Source organism: Balaenoptera ricei, chromosome 19 (genome assembly GCF_028023285.1).
Source record: "Balaenoptera ricei isolate mBalRic1 chromosome 19, mBalRic1.hap2, whole genome shotgun sequence".
In the NCBI taxonomy this organism is placed as follows: Eukaryota; Metazoa; Chordata; class Mammalia; order Artiodactyla; family Balaenopteridae; genus Balaenoptera; species Balaenoptera ricei.
The window spans coordinates 18,979,519-18,997,487 of NC_082657.1; the positions used below are offsets into that span (position 1 = coordinate 18,979,519).

At 41.1% G+C, this 17,969-nt stretch overlaps 1 protein-coding gene across 4 annotated transcripts in view; it reads right to left on the reverse strand.

Moving 5' to 3' along the window:
- The window catches only part of TDRD12 (tudor domain containing 12), an 81,064-nt gene that overhangs the window by 47,805 nt on the left and 15,290 nt on the right, over nucleotides 1-17,969 (reverse strand). For 3 of the 4 annotated variants that reach the window (XM_059905021.1, XM_059905024.1, XM_059905023.1), the window contains 5 exons: nucleotides 16,889-17,008; nucleotides 11,986-12,041; nucleotides 10,503-10,588; nucleotides 6,023-6,212; nucleotides 5,465-5,554 (listed from right to left, as the gene is read on the reverse strand). In XM_059905021.1, the coding sequence (XP_059761004.1) occupies nucleotides 5,465-5,554; nucleotides 6,023-6,212; nucleotides 10,503-10,588; nucleotides 11,986-12,041; nucleotides 16,889-17,008 (542 nt within the window). The remainder of the gene's footprint in view (nucleotides 1-5,464; nucleotides 5,555-6,022; nucleotides 6,213-10,502; nucleotides 10,589-11,985; nucleotides 12,042-16,888; nucleotides 17,009-17,969) is intronic. The other variant, XM_059905022.1, reaches the window with a different exon arrangement.

The following is a 17,969-nucleotide window of genomic DNA, read 5'->3' on the forward strand; positions in this document are numbered from 1 at the left end:
CCAATGCAGGGGACACAGGTTTGATCTCTGGTCCAGGAAGATCCCATATGCCACGGAGCAACTAAGCCCGTGTGCCACAACTACTGAGCCTGCGTTCTAGAGCCCACGAGCCACAACTACTGAAGCCTGTGCGCCTAGAGCCCATGCTCCGCAACAAGAGAAGCCACCTCAAAGAGAAGCCCATGTACCGCAACAAAGAGTAGCCCCTGCTCGCCACAACTAGAGAAAGCCCACGCATAGCAACAAAGAGCCAACACAGCCAAAAAAAAAAAAGAAAAAAAAAAAAAGCACAATGAGGTATCACCTCACACCTGTCAGAATGGCCATCATTAAAAAGTCCAGAAACAATAAATGCTGGAGAGGGTGTGGAGAAAAGGAAATTCTCCTACACTGTTGGTGGAATGTAAATTGGTACAACCACTATGGAGAACAGTATGGAGGTTCCTTAAAAAACTAAAAACAGAGTTACCATATGATCCCGCAATCCTACCCTTGGGTGTGTATCTGGAGAAAACCCTAATTCGAAAAGATACATGCACCCCAATGTGCAGCAGCATTATTTACAATAGCCAAGACATGGAAGCAACCTAAATGTCCACTGACAGATGAATGGACAAAGAAGATGGGGTACAAATATACAATGGAATACTACTCAGCCATAAAAAAGAATGAAATAATGCCATTTGTAGCAACATGGATGGACTTAGAGATTATCATACTAAGTGAAGTCACACAGAGAAAGACAAATATCATATGATATCACTTATATGTGGAACCTAAAATATGATAAATGAACTTATTTACAAGACAGAAACAGTCTGACAGACATAGAAAACAAACTTATGGTTACCAAAGGGGAAAGGGGGAGGGAGGGATAAATTAGGAGTTTGGGAGCAGCAGATATAAACTACTATATATAAAATAGATAAACAGAGAACTCCCTGGCAGTCCAGTGGTTAGGACTCTGCTCTTCCACTGCAGGGTGTACGAGTTTGATCCCTGGTCAGGAAACAAAGGCCCTGCAAGCCTTGTGGCACCAACCCCCCCCCCCAAAAAAAATAGATAAACAATGAGGTCCTACTGTACAGCACAATACAGTAGGCGATATTTCATTTTGGAATCTGTCTCCTAAGGCAAAGGAAACAAAAGGTCTTTAATATATATAACTAAAAATAGAACTGCCATATGATCCAGCAATTCCACTCCTGGGTATATATCCAAAGAAAACAAAAACACTAAGTTGAAAAGAAACATGCACTCCAATGTTCACAGCAGCATTATTCACAACAGTCAAGATACGGAAGCAACTTAAGTGTTCATAAACAGATGAGTAAAGAAAGTGTGGTGTATATGTGTGTATGTGTGTGTACATACACACATACACACATATACACACAATGGAATATTACTCAGCTGTAAAAAAGAATGAAAATTTGCCATTTGCAGCAACATGGATGGATTTAAGCTTAGTGAAATAAGTCAGACAGGGAAAGACAAATACTGTATTATATCATTTATATGTGGAATCTAAAAAAATAAAACTAGTGAATATAACAAAAAAGAAACAGACTCACAGATACAGAGAACAAACTAGTGGTTATCAGTGGCGAGAGGGAAGTGGGGAGGTACAAAAAAAAAGGTAGTGGATTAAGAGGTACAAACTACTACATAAAAAATAAATAAGCTACGAGGATATATTGTACAGCACAGGGAATACAGCCAATATTTTATAATTACTATAAATGGAGTATAAACTTTAAAACTTGCGAATCACTATGTTGTACACTAGAAACTTATATGTATTGTACATCAACTAACTATACCTCGATAAAAAAATTTATAGCTTAAAAAAAAAGCTGAAGTAGCTGTATTAATTTCAGACAGAGTAGACTTCAGAACAAGGAAAATTATGGATAGAAGCAGTATATAATAATAAAGGACCCAGAGACTTCCCTGGTGGCGCAGTGGTTAAGACTCTGTGCCCCCAGTGCAGGGGGCTGGGGTTTGATCCCTGGTCAGGGAACTAGATCCCACATGCATGCGGCAACTAAGTTCACATGCCACAACTAAGCCTGTGTGCTGCAACTAAGGAGCCCTTGAGCCACAACTAAGGAGCCCGCCTGCTGCAACTAAGACCCAGTGCAACCAAATAAGTAAATAAATAAATAAAATAATAAAGGACCCAATTCTTCAAAAAGACATTACAGACCTTAATGTGTATGTGCTTAACAAGACAGCATCAAAATACGTGAGGCAAAAACTGATAGAATTGCAAGGAGAAATAGATGAGAACACTGTTACAGTTGGAGACATCAACACCCCTCTATCAAAAATGAACAGATCCAGCAGGCAGAAAATCAGTTAAGAATACAGCTGAATTCAATAGCACCACCAATCAACTGGTCTTAATTGATATCTACAGACTACTTCATCCTACAGCAGATTATACCTTCTTCTCAAGCTCAAATGGAACTTACACCAAGACAGACCACATAAAACACACCTAAATAAACTTAAAAGAACAGAAATTGTACAATGTATGCTCTCAGACCACAGTGGAATTAAACTAACTTAATAACAAAAGGATAGCTGGAAAATCCTAAAATACTTGGAGATTAAACAACACACTTCTAAATAATATATGGATCAAGAAGAAATCAAGAGAAATTTTAAAATATTTTTAACTAAATGAAAATAAAAATACAACTTATCAAAATCTGTGGGATTCAGCAAAAGCAGTAAAGAGCAACTGATATCATTAAATGTTTATATTAGAATAGAAGAAAAAATTTTAATTAATAATGTAAGTTTCCACCTTGGGAAACCAGAAAAGAACAGCAAATTAAATGTAAAGTAAGCAGAAAAAAGGAATAAAAATCAGAGCAAAAATCAATGAATTTGGAAACAGGAAATCATCTGCCACAATTGATGACATTCCACAGAATAACTGGTCCATAATCTTCAAAGGTGTCACAGTCAGGAGAACCCAGGGAAGACTGATGACTGCTGCAGACCGAGGGAGGCCGGGAATTGCACCACGTGGTGCTGAGCTGCGTCTTTCTCCCACAAAGGAATTAGTGGGACAACTGGCAAAATTTCAATGGTAGCTGAGGGTTAGATGATCACAATGTATCAGCGTTAATTTCTGATTTAGATGGGTTGTACTTTGAATATTTTTGAGAGTACCCTTATTTCTAAGAAAAACACACTCAAGTATTGGAGAGAGCTGGGGCGTTCCAGTCGGCAACTTATTCTCAAATGGTTTAGGATAAAATCAAGTTCTTTGTAATGCTCTCCAACTTTTCTCGAAGTTTGTGATCATTCTAAGATAAAAGTTTTATTGAGAAAATGTAAGTAAACTCCAGGAAAACAGATTTTGATTCCTTTTCTGATGAATCCTAGAACAGTGCCTGACACACAGTAGGTGCTTCCTGAGTATCTGAGGACCTAAGACGTGTGGAACGGGGGTGTGAGAGCTAACCTGCTGCAGAAGTCAGGACAAGGTCTAGAATGCATAAGCCTGGGCAGAGTAAAATAATCATAAATATTTTAAAACTTAAAGATAACTGCCAAGATAAATAGCTAAGAAAAAATAAACGGTTTGCCTCTAGGGAGGGGCCTGGGTGAGAAGAAGCTGGACAAGAGAAAATTATTTTTCATTACAGCCTTTCTATACTATTTGACTGTTTAGCCAAGTATTAAAAAGTACTACACTTTGATTTTTGAAAAAATAAGGCAACTTCAAGAAGTATCAAAACTTAATAAAAATATAATTGAAATAGCTCCTCATAATAATTAACAAGAAAAAGGAAATCTTTGCTTGAATAAGTAACATCTAATAATTTTGTTTCTTACATGATAATCCAGTCACATCTCACATTAGCTTTCTTTTGTTTACCATCAACCTTTTCCTTTTCAAAAATATGCAGAGTTCATTCCAACACTGATTGTAATAAAGAAAAGTAGGAAACAATTATTGCCCAGCAATCTGGGGCTACTTGAAATAATATGTCTATACAATGGAAAGCTGTGCAGTGGTTAAACACGATCTAAGTGCCTGGTATTTTTCTTGCTCTCGTGGAAATGGAAAAAACACAGACGGAAATAACACATTCCCATTAGTAATGGGCTCCTCTCAGCAGAAATTCCCATCTGGGACCCCTACAGGAGGCACATCAGAATATGGGTGGGGGCCACACGTGCCAACATCCACCACACAAACTCTGCACAAGGAGAGCCCGTCGGCCCAACTCAGCAGGAGGGAATAAGGCCTCCCGGTGCCACAGAGGAGGGAGTGGACTGACAGAGTCTCACCTCAGAGAGGTTATACTGGATGCATTTGACCTAGAAAGAAGTGAAAAACCACTACAAAGAGGTAGGTATAGTAGGATCCCATTTCTGTAAGACACACCCTCACATCTGGAAAACTTTGGAAAAAAAAAACTGTAAAATTTTAATAAGTAGGTACATCAAAGGTGACAGGCTTTTAAAACTACCTGTATTTTTCTATGATGAACAACATTACCAAGGTAATTTAAAAAATTTAAGGTGCACGGAATATTTTAGTTGACTAAAGCTTTACTTTACCTGAAGTTCACAATGGATATATCTGAAATATCAATAGGTATACATACACCCAATGTAAGAGTGATCACAGAGGAATCACCACAGAGGGTGAGCCAAGCATCAGAGTGGCTGGCATGTTTCACCCTTGCCCAACAAATCCAATTCATTAAATACCTTGGAGATATGGAATTAAAGACTGGATATTTCTGATTTCATAAATGCCTCTTTCTTATTATTTTTCTAAATAAATTTATTTATTTATTGTTGGCTGCGCTGGGTCACTGCTGCACATGGGCTTTCTCTAGTTGCTGTGAGTGGGGGCTACTCTTTGTTGCGGTGCGCGGGCTTCTCACTGCGGTGGCTTCTCTTGTTGCGGAGCACGGGCTCTAGGTGCACGGGCTTCAGTAGTTGTGGCTCGCGGCCTCTAGAGCGCAGGCTCAGTAGTTGTGGCGCACGGGCTTAGTTGCTCCGCAGCATGTGGGATCTTCCCGGACCAGGGCTCAAACCTGTGTCCCCTGCATTGTCAGGCAGATTCTTAACCACTGCGCCACCAGGGAAGCCCCTGCCTCTTTCTTATTTTTATGCATCCTATTGCTTAAAGTAAAAATCAATCATAAATCCATATGTGTATTCTGAAGACAAATAATAATCACTGGCCTATGGATGGGCTGCAATAAATCAGTCCTACACATGAACAAGTGCCTGTTATGTTCTTTATGTTATGGTAAAATCCTATGGACTGCAAGGCAAATTATCTTTGTCAGCATCTACATCATAAATTGATTCCATTAAATTAAGGGAGAAAGAGAGAGAATTACCACAGCCCTTCTAAACAACCCCTACAATCTTTAGAAGAGTGTTCTTTTACGTTGCCTATGAAATGGAGAAGAGAACTCACCCAGGATCCTAGCGGTTGGCCCGAGGTCACCGACACCCTTGGGCCACGGATGCTGGAGAGACTTTGCCAGAAAAGTTAAACCACTTGACTCTGACAGAAAGAATACGTTTCAGGGTAAAAGCATGAAATAAAACCCAAAATACAAAAGTGGATGTAGAGAGAAACATTTAAAGTTGTTTGCATTGTCCGTGACTGACTCTTCTCATATTTTCATGCTAATAAATGGCTCTTTTTTAAAGTATCTAAAACAGTAAACAAAACCTTGTTTTGATAATATCTTTAAATTATGAACATATGGACTTCTGAAAATATAACTCCATGTTAATAAGAAATTGACAATAGTTTTTTATCCTGTTCTCATAAAAACAAACTGCAGCAGCTCTTTTAGAACCTCAAAACTTGTAACAAACTCACCAGGATTAAAATTCAAATATTAAATTCAGAGTCGAAGTCTCTGCCTCCATACGGGGAAAAGTCTGTACAACAATTTATATCAATACACTAAGATTCCTATAAATAAGACAGTTTAAGAGAAACATATTGGTGAAATCCACTCACTTTCCATCCTTTGAGAATCTTTTCCTTGCAAAAACATTGGCCAAAGAGCAAGTGCTGGATTGAGTTTACTGGAAAAGGATGCTGACTTTATACTCAATCTTGGTTTCTCTAAAGAATCAAGGTTTTTATTCTCCGTGGGTGACACATAACAAGCGAAGTTCTTTGCAACCAGATCATCGTTAACACAAACCTGTATAATTTTAAACATTTCATGAATAAGACAAATATACTCAGGTGACTGTTCAGAAAATAGGGCAAACTTAACCGAAAATTTCAATCTTCAGAAAAATTATTTTATAGAACATAATTTGATAGAAATTGATCTCTTGACTTCTGCTCTAGTAATGGTGAACTAGATACTTCTGACCAACCTTCCTGATAAGAAAAACAGTAAGAAACGGTACAAAATCTAAAAAACGTCTATTTGAAAGTGCTTGAGAACTAACATGACTTTGCCAGGCAAAGATCTGGGAAGAGGGTGAAGACAAAACACAAATCATAAAAGAAAAAACTGATAAATTAGATTTTATCAAAATTTTAAATTTCTGCTTTTCAAAAGATACTGTAAAGGGCAAACCACAGAAAAGGAGAAAACATTTTTAAATAATATATCTGGATGGACGTGTATCCAGAATACATAAAGAACTCTCAAAACTGAATATAAAGAAAACAAAACCAATTTTAAAATGGACAAAAGATACTCATGAAAATAGTATGGTATTGGCATAAAAACAGACACATAGATCAATGGAACAGAATAGACAGCCCAGAAATAAACCCACACATATATGGTCAATTAAATTATGAAAAAGGAGTCAATAATATATAATGGGGAAATGACAGTCTCTTCAAAAAACAGTGTTGGGAAAACTGGACAGCCACATGCAGAAGAATGAAACTGGACCACGTTCTTACACCATATACAAAAGCAAACTCAAAATGGATTAAAGACTTGAATATAAGATCTGAAACCATAAAACTCCTAGAAGAAAACATAGGTGATAAGCTCCTTGACACTGGTCTTGGAGATGATTTTTTGGATTTGACACCGAAAGCAAAGGCAACAAAAGCAAAAATAAACCAGTGGGACTACATCAAACTAAAATGCTTCTGCACAGCAAAGGAAAGCACCAACAAAATGAAAAGACTCTTAATGAGAGAAAATATCTATAAGTCATTTGTCTGATAAGGGGTTAATATCCAAAATACATAAAGAACTCATACAACAACAATAGCAACAAACAAACAAACCCCCAAATAATCCAACTCAAAAATGGGCAGAGGATCTGAGTAGACTTTTTTCCAAAGAAGACATACAGATGGCCAACAAGTACAAGGAAAGACGCTCAATATCCCTAATAATCAGGGAAATGCAAATCAAAACCACAATGAGGGGCTTTCCTGGTGGTGTAGTGGTTAGGAATCCGCCTGCCAATGCAGGGGACACGGGTTCGAGCCCTGGTCCGGGAAGATCCCACATGCTGTGGAGCAACTAAGCCCGTGCACCACAACTAGAACCTGTGCTCTAGAGCCTGTGAGCCACAACTACTGAAGCCCACGCGCCTGGAGCCTGTGCTCCGCAACAAGAGAAGCCACCGCAGTGAGAAGACCACGCACTGCAACGAAGAGTAGCCTCCGCTCGCCACAACTAGAGAAAGCCCGCGCGCAGCTACAAAAACCCAAGGCAACCAAAAGTAAATAAATTAAATAAATAAATAAATAAACCACAGTGAGGTAACACTTCACATCTGTCAGAATGGCTGTTGTTAAAAAGAAACACCAAGTGCTGGCAAGTATGTGGAGAAAAAGGAACCCTTATGGTGGGAATGTAAGTTGGTATACTCACTATGGAAAACAGCATGGAGATTCCTCTAGAAATTAAAAATAGAACTACCATACAATCTAGCAATTCCACTTCTGGCTATTTATCTGAAGAAAATGAAAACATTCACTTGAAAAGATACATGCATCCCCATGTTCACTGCAACATTATTTACAATAGCCAAGTTAATGGAAATAATCTAAGCTTTCATGGGTGGATGAATGGATAAAAAGAATGTGGTGTAAACGTAAAATATATAGCTAGTGGGAAGCAGCCACACAGCACAGGGAGATCAGCTCAGTGCTTTGTGACCACCTAGAGGGGTGGGATAGGGAGGGTGGCAGGGAGGGAGATGCAAGAGGGAGGAGATATGGGTATATATGTATATGTATAACTGATTCACTTTGTTATAAAGCAGAAACTAACACACCATTGTAAAGCAATTATACTCCAATAAAGATGTTAAAAAAAATGTGCTGTATATACATATACCCAATGGAATATGATTTGGCCACAAAAAAAAAAAAAATCTTTCCATTTGTGACAATACCTTAAGGACATTATGCTAAGTGAAATAAGTCAGAGAAAGACAAATGCTATATAATCTCCACTGGTATGTGGAATCTAAAACCAAAAGAAAACAAAATAAACAAAAAAAACACCTAAGCTCATAGATAAAGAGAACAGATTGGTGGCTGCCAGAGCTGGGGTGGGGGGGGAATATGGGGGGAAGGTGATGAACTGGGTGAAGGGAGTCAGAAGGTGAAAACTTCCAATTATAAAATAAGTAAGTCATGGGCATATAATGTACAGCATGGTGGCTATAGTTAATAATACTGTATTGCATATTTGAAAGTTACTAAGAGTAAATCTTAAAAGTTCTCATCACCAGAAAAAAATTCTGTAACGTGTGGTGTAAATGTTTGTGTAAGTGGGTTAATGTACATACATGTCTTTCCTATCTGTCTGCTGAGAGGGCCTGCAATCAATGACACCCCAGTAGTAATAATGAGCACACCTAGTGCCCTGATCTTAATATCTGAAGACCATTCTTCAATAAAAGGAACCACTTCTTGGAGAAGTGGCTGATTCTAGGGCTGGGACTGGAAAAGGACAAAATTAGCCTGGAGCATCCTGTGGTACCAGAAAGTAAGAGTTTTCAACTATGATGGGGCACGTAGAAAGGACACATCAGCCACTTTGAAGAAGCTCCTAACAACTAAATCTGCAACAACTTGAGCAGGAAAATAATGATAATGGTGGATTATATCCTCAGAGTAAAATAAGTATCCAAAGAGTCTATACTAAGATAAATTATTGAATCAATTAATAAATGGGAAGAAGGGTCAGTTCTTCCTCATAGATTCCAGTTAAAAATGCAGAAGGCATGATGGAAATGGGCAAACACCACAGAAATAAGTTTTGCAGACAAGAGTCATTGATGGCTATCTGCATGGTCTCCAAGTATCTCCCCATAAGATACTTAATAATTTCAAAAAGGAATAAACAGTAACTCTGTTGAGGAAAAACCTAGCAGACACCACCCTAACCAGGTGATCATGATTAAGATGACAAATAATAAAACATTATCAACATCATAAGCCCTGCTCTGACGTACTGAGACGGGCATCACTTCTGTAGCATTCTTGCTAAAAGCATGCAACAACTCAAGCTAAATCATGAGAAAACATCAAATAAAGCCAATTTGAGTAACATTCTACAAAATAACTGGCCAGTACTCTTCAGAAGTGACAAGGTCTTAAAACAGGAGGAAAGACAACTGTCACAGATTGGAGGAGACTAAGGAGATTTGACAGTCAGATGCAATGTGGGATCTGAGATCAGATCTGAAACCAGAGAGAGGAAATTAGTGGAAAAACCGGCAAAATTCAAATAAGGTCTGTAGATTTTTTTAAATTATATTTTATCAGTGTAAATTTTCTGGTTTTAATCACTGTACTACTTGTTTGTACGGTTAACATTAGGAGAACCCAGGTAAAGCACATACAAAAATCTCTGCACTATTTTGGCATCTCGTCTGTAAGTGTAAAATTGTTCCAAAACAAAGTTTTAAAATAAATACAGGTTTTAGATGCCCTCTGTGGGCCCTGAGCAGCCCTAGATCTGCAGCTCCATCCACCTCCACACAAGGTACAGAGCTGCTGTGTCCTCATACCACCCTTCATAAAGGGCAGCCAGCCAAAGGTGAACAGCTAATAACTGGGTGGAGGAAAGAGGGGGTTCACAGGTGAGGCCCACTTCCTTTCTACTTATGGTATCTGAATTCTTTACAGTGAGCATAGTCTATACAATGAGAAAATTATGGAAAGGAAAAAGCAGGGAACTAAAACCACACCAAATGTGTGTATTCAAGAAAATTACGTCCTCTTACAAGAAAATAACATTTCACACTCTTCGCTATAGGAATAATTTCTTGTCCATTACTAAATAAAATGCTGTCTAAATAAAATACTAAAGTAATTTTTTAAAGTATTAAAAGAAGAAAAACAGTCCTGGCTAACTTCTGATCTAAGCCAGACCTTGAAAGATTAAGAAAATTTATATGCTGTGTGAATGACATTGTTTTCCTAGGTGTGTACTGTTTTATTAAAATAAGCATTTTAAATAATATTTTAAGAATACAATTCTTTCACTTACCTCTTCATTTTTTGTAGTTACATAAAGGAAAACCTCAAAAGTATCTTCTTCCACAGCACACAATTTGGCTTCCACCTGGGTAGCTGCTAAATAGCATAAATCAAAACATAAAGTAGCTGATATTAAAAGTATGCTTGAGGGACTTCCCTGGTGGCCCAGCGGTTAGGACTCCACGCTTCCACTGCAGGGGGTGCGGGTTCGATCCCTGGTCAGGGAACTAAGATCCCACATGCCACACCGCGAGGCCAAAAAAAAAAAAAAAAAAAAAAAAGTATGCCTTAAACAACTATGACTATTTCTCACCTATTAATCTCTGCTAACCACTCACGATTACCCAGTGCCACAACATTCAACAGCTTCCTCCCGCAGAAGGGGTCTGGCACTGGGCAAGGCAAGGTGCAGGCTCTCCCAGCACGAAGTCAGCCATGTGTCCTCTGTCCCCCTCAGCCCGCCATCCTCCTCCTGCCACCCCGTGACAGCACCTCGAGCACAGTTCTGGGCCCTCTCTTCTTTTCCAGTGACTCCCAAACCCACGTGCCGAGTCACAGTCTTTCACCCGAGTCCATTCCACCCCTCCAAATGCCCCACAGAGCAGCTCCATGTGTGGGCACCAATAGGCACTCCGCTCCGTCCTTTACAAACGTATTGCATTTCACTCTTACCACAACACTTTGGGGTAAGCGCTGTTATCACTTTACAGGCGAGGAGGCTATGCAGACGTAGCAGGATGGTATTCAACCCAAGCACTCTGCCTCCTCCAAACCTGTGTCTCCCGGGCCCCCTGTGGGCTCACAAGGGCCCAAGCTACAAAACCAGAGGCGCCCCTCCCTCCCATTTCTCCCAGGTGCAGCGCCTCTGGTTGCTCCTTTACCCGGACAGTGGGGCAGTGGAGGAGAGGGGCCAGCACCCCAGGCAATGCAAACTCACTACTCCTCAGAACAGCCCTGGAGTTCGGCACAGTTATTTGGCTCAGACTGCCAGGGGTTAGGACAGATGTCACAAATGAGAGTCTACTTTACAGCCAAAGATATAAAATAAAAAGAGCACACTAAATAGGCGCTGAGACATTCTACACATCTTCATTAGCAATGATGGTGATCACACAGTAAGTATCCATTTACTACCCCTTGCTCGCTAAAAAAAAGTTAGGCATTTCATCAACTGTTGGTTCAATGAAATGCACGTACATTTATTTTGCAGTGCTGCAGCTTCTATGAAAACTAAGAGACAGGCATTATTATTGTGTAAGGGTCCTCACCCACATAGCTCCTTCCTGATTTCACCTGTCAATTACTGATGCCCACATCCACCCCAAAAATTCCAGGGGTGCAGAGTCACTGTGACACTTGGGGTGGAAGAAGCTCCAGGTCACTTATGAACTCCACAAAGGGGGTCAAACACCTAAGCACGCACATCTCAAACCCCCTCATCAACAGAAGGTGTCAGTTCAGAGCAGGCTACAGGGATCATGCACTTGCCTCACCTTTTAGGATGTTCTGAAAGTACCGAATAGCTGCACTGTCCCACTTCTTGGCAGGTCTGGAACAGAGAACAGAGGCAACTTCATTAAGTAAAAAGCTGAGGCCAGTACGCTAACATCATTTAGTAAATTATACACTGGATGTTTCTGATATTACACGTTGAACATATGATGCAGGTAACGGGGAGTCTGGCTCTGGCCTGGGGGTGATGATCCCAGCTGCACCCCACAGCAGACTTCTCTTCCATGCCCGCCTGTGCCAGTGCAGAGACTCACTGAGAATGGGCCCCTTTCTGGGGCTTCCTGAGCTACCGTGCCCACCTCCACGGCATCATCTGTCCCAACACCATCGTCCCATTACCTGCGACACCTGTCTCCCAGCCAGAACGCTAGCTTCCCAGGACAGGGGCCCTGAGTGAGGATTGCTCAGCACAGGCTGGCACAGAGCGAGGGCTCCACACGTGTTGGTTAAACCAACATTCCAAAAGTGGCTGTGGGAAACGCAGCCACTACTGTCTCGTGGTACCCCTCTCACCGTGTCCCATTTCTCCCTATCATCTTGTCCTTTCCTATGTGTGATATTGTGATTTATGATAAGAAATATATATTTTGTCATTGTCCCTGTTTCTGGCACAGAGTTCAGTGATGAGAGTGACAAGGTGACGAGTGGAAAGCACCAAGGTAACTTAAGAATGGGGGTTGGTTGCCAGGGGAACCAACCTTGTGATTAGAGGGTTGGAACTTTCAGTCCCACCAACCTGACCTCCAGGGAGGAGAAAGGGGCTGGAGGTTGAATCAATTGCCAATGGCCAAAGATTTAATCAATCATGGCTAGGTAATGAAGCCTCCATAAACACCAAAAATGGCCTAGGTTGGGAGCTTCTGGGCTGGTGAACACGTGGAGATGTGGGGGACAGGTGTGCCTGGAGAGGGGAGGAAGCGCCTCTCCCCACACCTTGCCCTGTGCATCTCTTCCATCTGGCTGCTCCTGAGTTATCTCTTTTATACTAAACTGGTAATCTAGTAAGTAAAATGTTTCTGAGTTCTGAGAGCAAATTCATCAAACCCAAGAAGGGAACCTCTCATTTATAGCCATCCCAGTCAGAAGCACAGGTGACAACCCAGACTTGAAATTGGCATCTGAAGTTCGGGGGGGCTGGGGGAAGTCTTGTAGGGTGGAGCCCTTAACCTGTGGGATCTGATGCTATGTCAGGTTAAGCTGCCTTAATTGCTTGGTGGTGTGTTAAAACACACACACACACACACACACACACTCCCAAACTGGAGTCAGAGTCATACTATGCTTTGGAAAGAAAATCGCAGGAGAAGCTATAGGCAGTGGAAGATCATGAAAAACCAGTATTTGGAAGCATGGAACAAAAATCAAATAAAGTAAGGTTGGAGTGACATGTTTTCTGTTTCTCCACTGGTTTTATGTATCAGAGACGCCATCACCATCCTCCAAGGGTTGTTTCAAAGATCAAATGAGGTAATGTACATAAAGCACTCAGCCCTGTTATTTTTATTTTTACTAAGATACCAAGCACATTACTTCAAGAGAATCACAAAGGGTTTCCGAAGGGAGGTATAAACAAACAAACAAACGAATACAGTGGTTTGAAAACCTTGCTGTACAAAAAATTACCTAATAAGCTTTTTGTTTTTTAACAAAATGTAGTAGATTCCTAATAAGGAAAAGGCCCAAGAGAAAAATCAATCAATCTAGTCTATGAACAAGTAAGTCAAGTCTGTCACAGGTTAATCAATGAGTCTGTGTGTCTGTGTATGTGTGTCTCTCTCTCAACACAGGCGTGCGCGCGCGCGCGCACACACACACACACACACACACACACACTAACTATGTGAAGAGATACCCAACTTCACAAGTCAGAAAAATACAACTTAAAACAAAATAGCATTGTCCGGCAAACAAGCAGAAGTTAAAAAGCCTGATGATATTCTGCGTTGTGTGGGGAGAGCAGCCCTTTCTATACCCAGTGATGGGAGTATAGACCACTAGTCCTTTGGAAGAGCAATTTAACAAAAACCGTAATACACATGTTAAGACAGACATTCCAGATGAGGCGCAAACACAAAACCAGCAACATCAAAGAAGGTGATCAAAACCCAGTAAGATCACTTACCTGAAGCCCTTCTTCGCCTACACTGAGGGTCTCCTAGGGTTGGGTGAGTCCATGGCTGGGAAGGCCCCTGGGGAGCACTGTGGTGGCGCTGGGAACGGGGTAATGCAGAGGGGGCGTCAGAAAGACAGGGGTCTGCCTCTGAGGAAGGGCTGGGCACAGAGAGCTGGCTGCTCTGCAAGAGGGACAGGAAGGGGGCAGGCGCTGCTGGCACCCTGGCGGAGCAGCGGCCTCAGCAGAGACCAGCTGGCTTATCAGTGTGGATTCCGAGGCAGCCGCAAGAGTGATGCATTCATCATCCCAAGGGAGCTACAGGTGATGAGGGCTGGGGGCGTGGAGGTGGGAGGGTCTCCACAGATCCCACAAAAGCATCCGTAAGAGAGGCAGCTTCCAAGTTCAGAGAGAACTTAGAATGCAACATCACTGGGACGTGCAAGTTGAATCAAAATCGTGCTGCTTCCCATAGCTTCTTCTCCCACAAAGCCACAGTGTTGGAGGCGGAGGATGGGGCTACCCCCAGGACCTCAGGTAGTGCTCATTCAAGACAGCAAAGATCACAGTCAGAACTCCGACACAGCACTGCCCCATGCAGGGACCCATCCTGTACAAACACTGGCAATGTGGTCAAATTACTAGACAGGGGTGTGTGTGTGTGTGTGTGTGTGTGTGTGTGTGTGTGTGTGTGATACATGTGTACACATGTGCATGCATGCATGTATACATTTCTGCATCTATATATCTCACTTTGATTTACCTATATTCTTATGAGAATGTACAGTGCAAAATGGTTTGGTAACAATCTAGCTGGTTATCAAGAGGGGAGTGGTTAAAGACAGCAAGTATGCCAACTGTATTCACCCAGGAAAACGACTGAAAGTAGAAGGGAATACGTGTACTGGCAAAGAACTTCAAAATACTAGGCTGGCCAAAAGGTTTGTTCTTTTTTTCCATAAGATGGCTCTAGTAGCACTTAATTGTGTTTAACTTCATTCGAAACAATTTTGTTAGATTGTATTGTGACAGCTGTCATATCAGCGTGCATTTAAAAAAAAATCAAAATTTTTTGGTGAATTTTTGTGTAGCCATTTTAATATTGAAGATGGAAGAAAAAAAGCAACATTTTCAGCATATTATGCTTTATTATTTCAAGAAAGGTAAAAATGCAACTGAAACGCAAAAAAAGATTTGTGCAGTGCATGGAGAAGGTGCTGTGACTGATCGAATGTGTCAAAAGTGGTTTGTGAAGTTTCGTGCTGGAGATTTCTCACTGGACGATGCTCCACGGTTGGGTAGACCAGTTGAAGTTGATAGCAATCAAATCGAGACAGTGATTGAGAACAATCAACGTTATACCATGCAGGAGATAGCCGACACACTCAAAATATCCAAATCAAGTGCTGAAAATCATTTGCACCAACTTGGTTATGTTAAGCACTTTGATGTTTGGGTTCCACATAAGTTAAGCGAAAAACACCTTCTTGACCATATTTCTGCATACGATTCTCTACTTTTTTTTTTTTTTAAACATTTGGCTTCCACTTTTTTAAAAAAAATTTTATTTATCTTTATTTTTGGCTGCACTGGGTCTTCGTTGCTGCACGGGGGCTTTCTCTAAGTTCTGGCGAGCGGGAGCTACTCTTCGTTGCGGTGTGCGGGCTTCTCATTGCGGTGGCTTCTCTTGTTGCGGAGCACGGGGCTCTAGGTGCGCCGGCATCAGTAGTTGTGGCATGTGGGCTCAGTAGCTGTGGCTCACAGGCTCAGTAGCTGTGGCACATGGGCTTAGTTCCTCCGCAGCATGTGGGATCTTCCTGGACCAGGGATCGAACCTGTGTCCGCTGCACCGGCAGGTGGATTCTTAACCACTGTGCCACCAGGGAAGTCCCAAATGCATAATCTTCCATCAGGATAACACAAAGACTGCATGTATATTTGATGACCAGGCAAAAACTGTTACAGCTTGGCTGGGAAGTTCTGATTCATCCGCCGTATACACCAGACACTGCACCTTCAGATTTCCATTTATTTAGGTCTTTACAAAATTCTCTTAATGGAAAAAATTTCAGTTCCCTGGATGACTGTAAAAGGCACCTGGAACAGTTCTTTGCTCAAAAAGATAAAAGTTTTGGGAAGATGGAATTATGAAGTTGCCTGAAAAATGGCAGAAGGTAGTGGAACAAAAGGGTAAATATGTTGTTCAATAAAGCTCTTCGTGAAAATGAAAAATGTGTCCTTTATTTTTACTCAAAAACCAAAGGCACTTTTTGGCCAACTCAATACATTCTTAAGTTAAATTTGCCAATAAGACAGTGTGTTCTAATTTTCATTAAAAGCTCCACGCATGTGAATATGGTATAAAAGCACTGAAAAAGGTCTGCAAGTTCAGAGCCTGAACAGGTCACAAAGGCCTCCCAGGAGGGAGGGAGGGAGGAAATGGGGCTGGAGAAGGATGTCATGGACTTTCTTTTAATGCTCCATGATCCGATGTATAAATGTTTCCCTTTACACTTAATTTATCCCTTTTTGTAAGTTAAGAAGCCAAATAGCTCAGAGCTCAGACCATACTCTAACCCCCTCACACCACAGCCTCTGGAGATGGGGCTACATGGCCAGGTTTGACACAGTGACTCAGAAGACACCTCCTGAAGGACAAAGAGACCTTTGAAATCGCTTAGCACTTCTCAAGAGGATCTGATTTCACATAAACATCATACACTCAATTTAAGACTTTTACTAATGATTCAGCATATGTTAGAAGCTGTACTTACACAATCTCAGTGCTGTCTTCACAGAAGTCAATGTGCAATGTGACAGGTTTTGTGCAGTATAGTCTGAATTTTTTTGCTCTGTAGGGAAGCCGCATAAAAGTTTCTACTGCAACTCGGATGCTTAACAGTGAAACAGAAACAGTTCCATGATTAAAAAAATTATATATAACATATTTCTTTAAAGTACACCTACATAATTAAAATACTTAACATGAAACAAAACACACAAAACATGATTATTTCTGTTTCTATTATAGCCACCAACAGCAGCAAGTGCTTGGAGACATTTGCCCAGCAAGGTGAAAACTGGTTCTTGGGGGCTGAGAAAAATCTTACTTTTTTATGTATAAAGCACAGATATACATATAGTACATAAAAGATACTCAGTAATCTTTGGCATTAAAATTTCATGGCATGGGGGCGGGGAGGCATTAGAAAAAACACTGTCTCCTTAGATTGAGAAACACTGGGTAATAACGAACAAACCTGGAAGCAAATTCTATTTAAGTTTTTAAAATAGCAATTTCAATACACGACCAGAATTACCTTGAAGCTTCTGTAAATAAGCAGATGTTTTAAGAGTTAGTATTTGTCAACTTTGCACAAAAGAGCTGATGGACTGAGGTTTCATAAGTTGTTCAGCGTTTTTATTTCCATTCTCCTTCAGGCAAACAACAGAGCACGTGAACATATGGTTTCGACATCAACAGGTTCTCAGGGGCCGTGTGTGGGCAGCCTGGCCACCTCGGTCGCGGACAGTTTAGAAAAGGCGGCTGCCCTAACCGCCCCTCCGGGCCTCCCTGCTCTAATCATACGACTCTCTTGCCCAAAACACACTAAACTTAAAACTCCAAATACTAAGAGGAAATCTCTCCAAACCATTAAATACGATGTTATTTTTAATAACCACTATGGTTATAAGGGTGCAGAACCACAAGCTGGAAAGGCACCTCCTTTTCCATGAAGACCTGCCAGCCCCGCTGTGGGAGCGGCTCCCTGACACAGACTCCCCATCAGGGCACCCGCCTCCCCTGCAGCTGGGACCGCGCTTTCTCTTTCGGAAGAAGGGTCCTCATGTTTA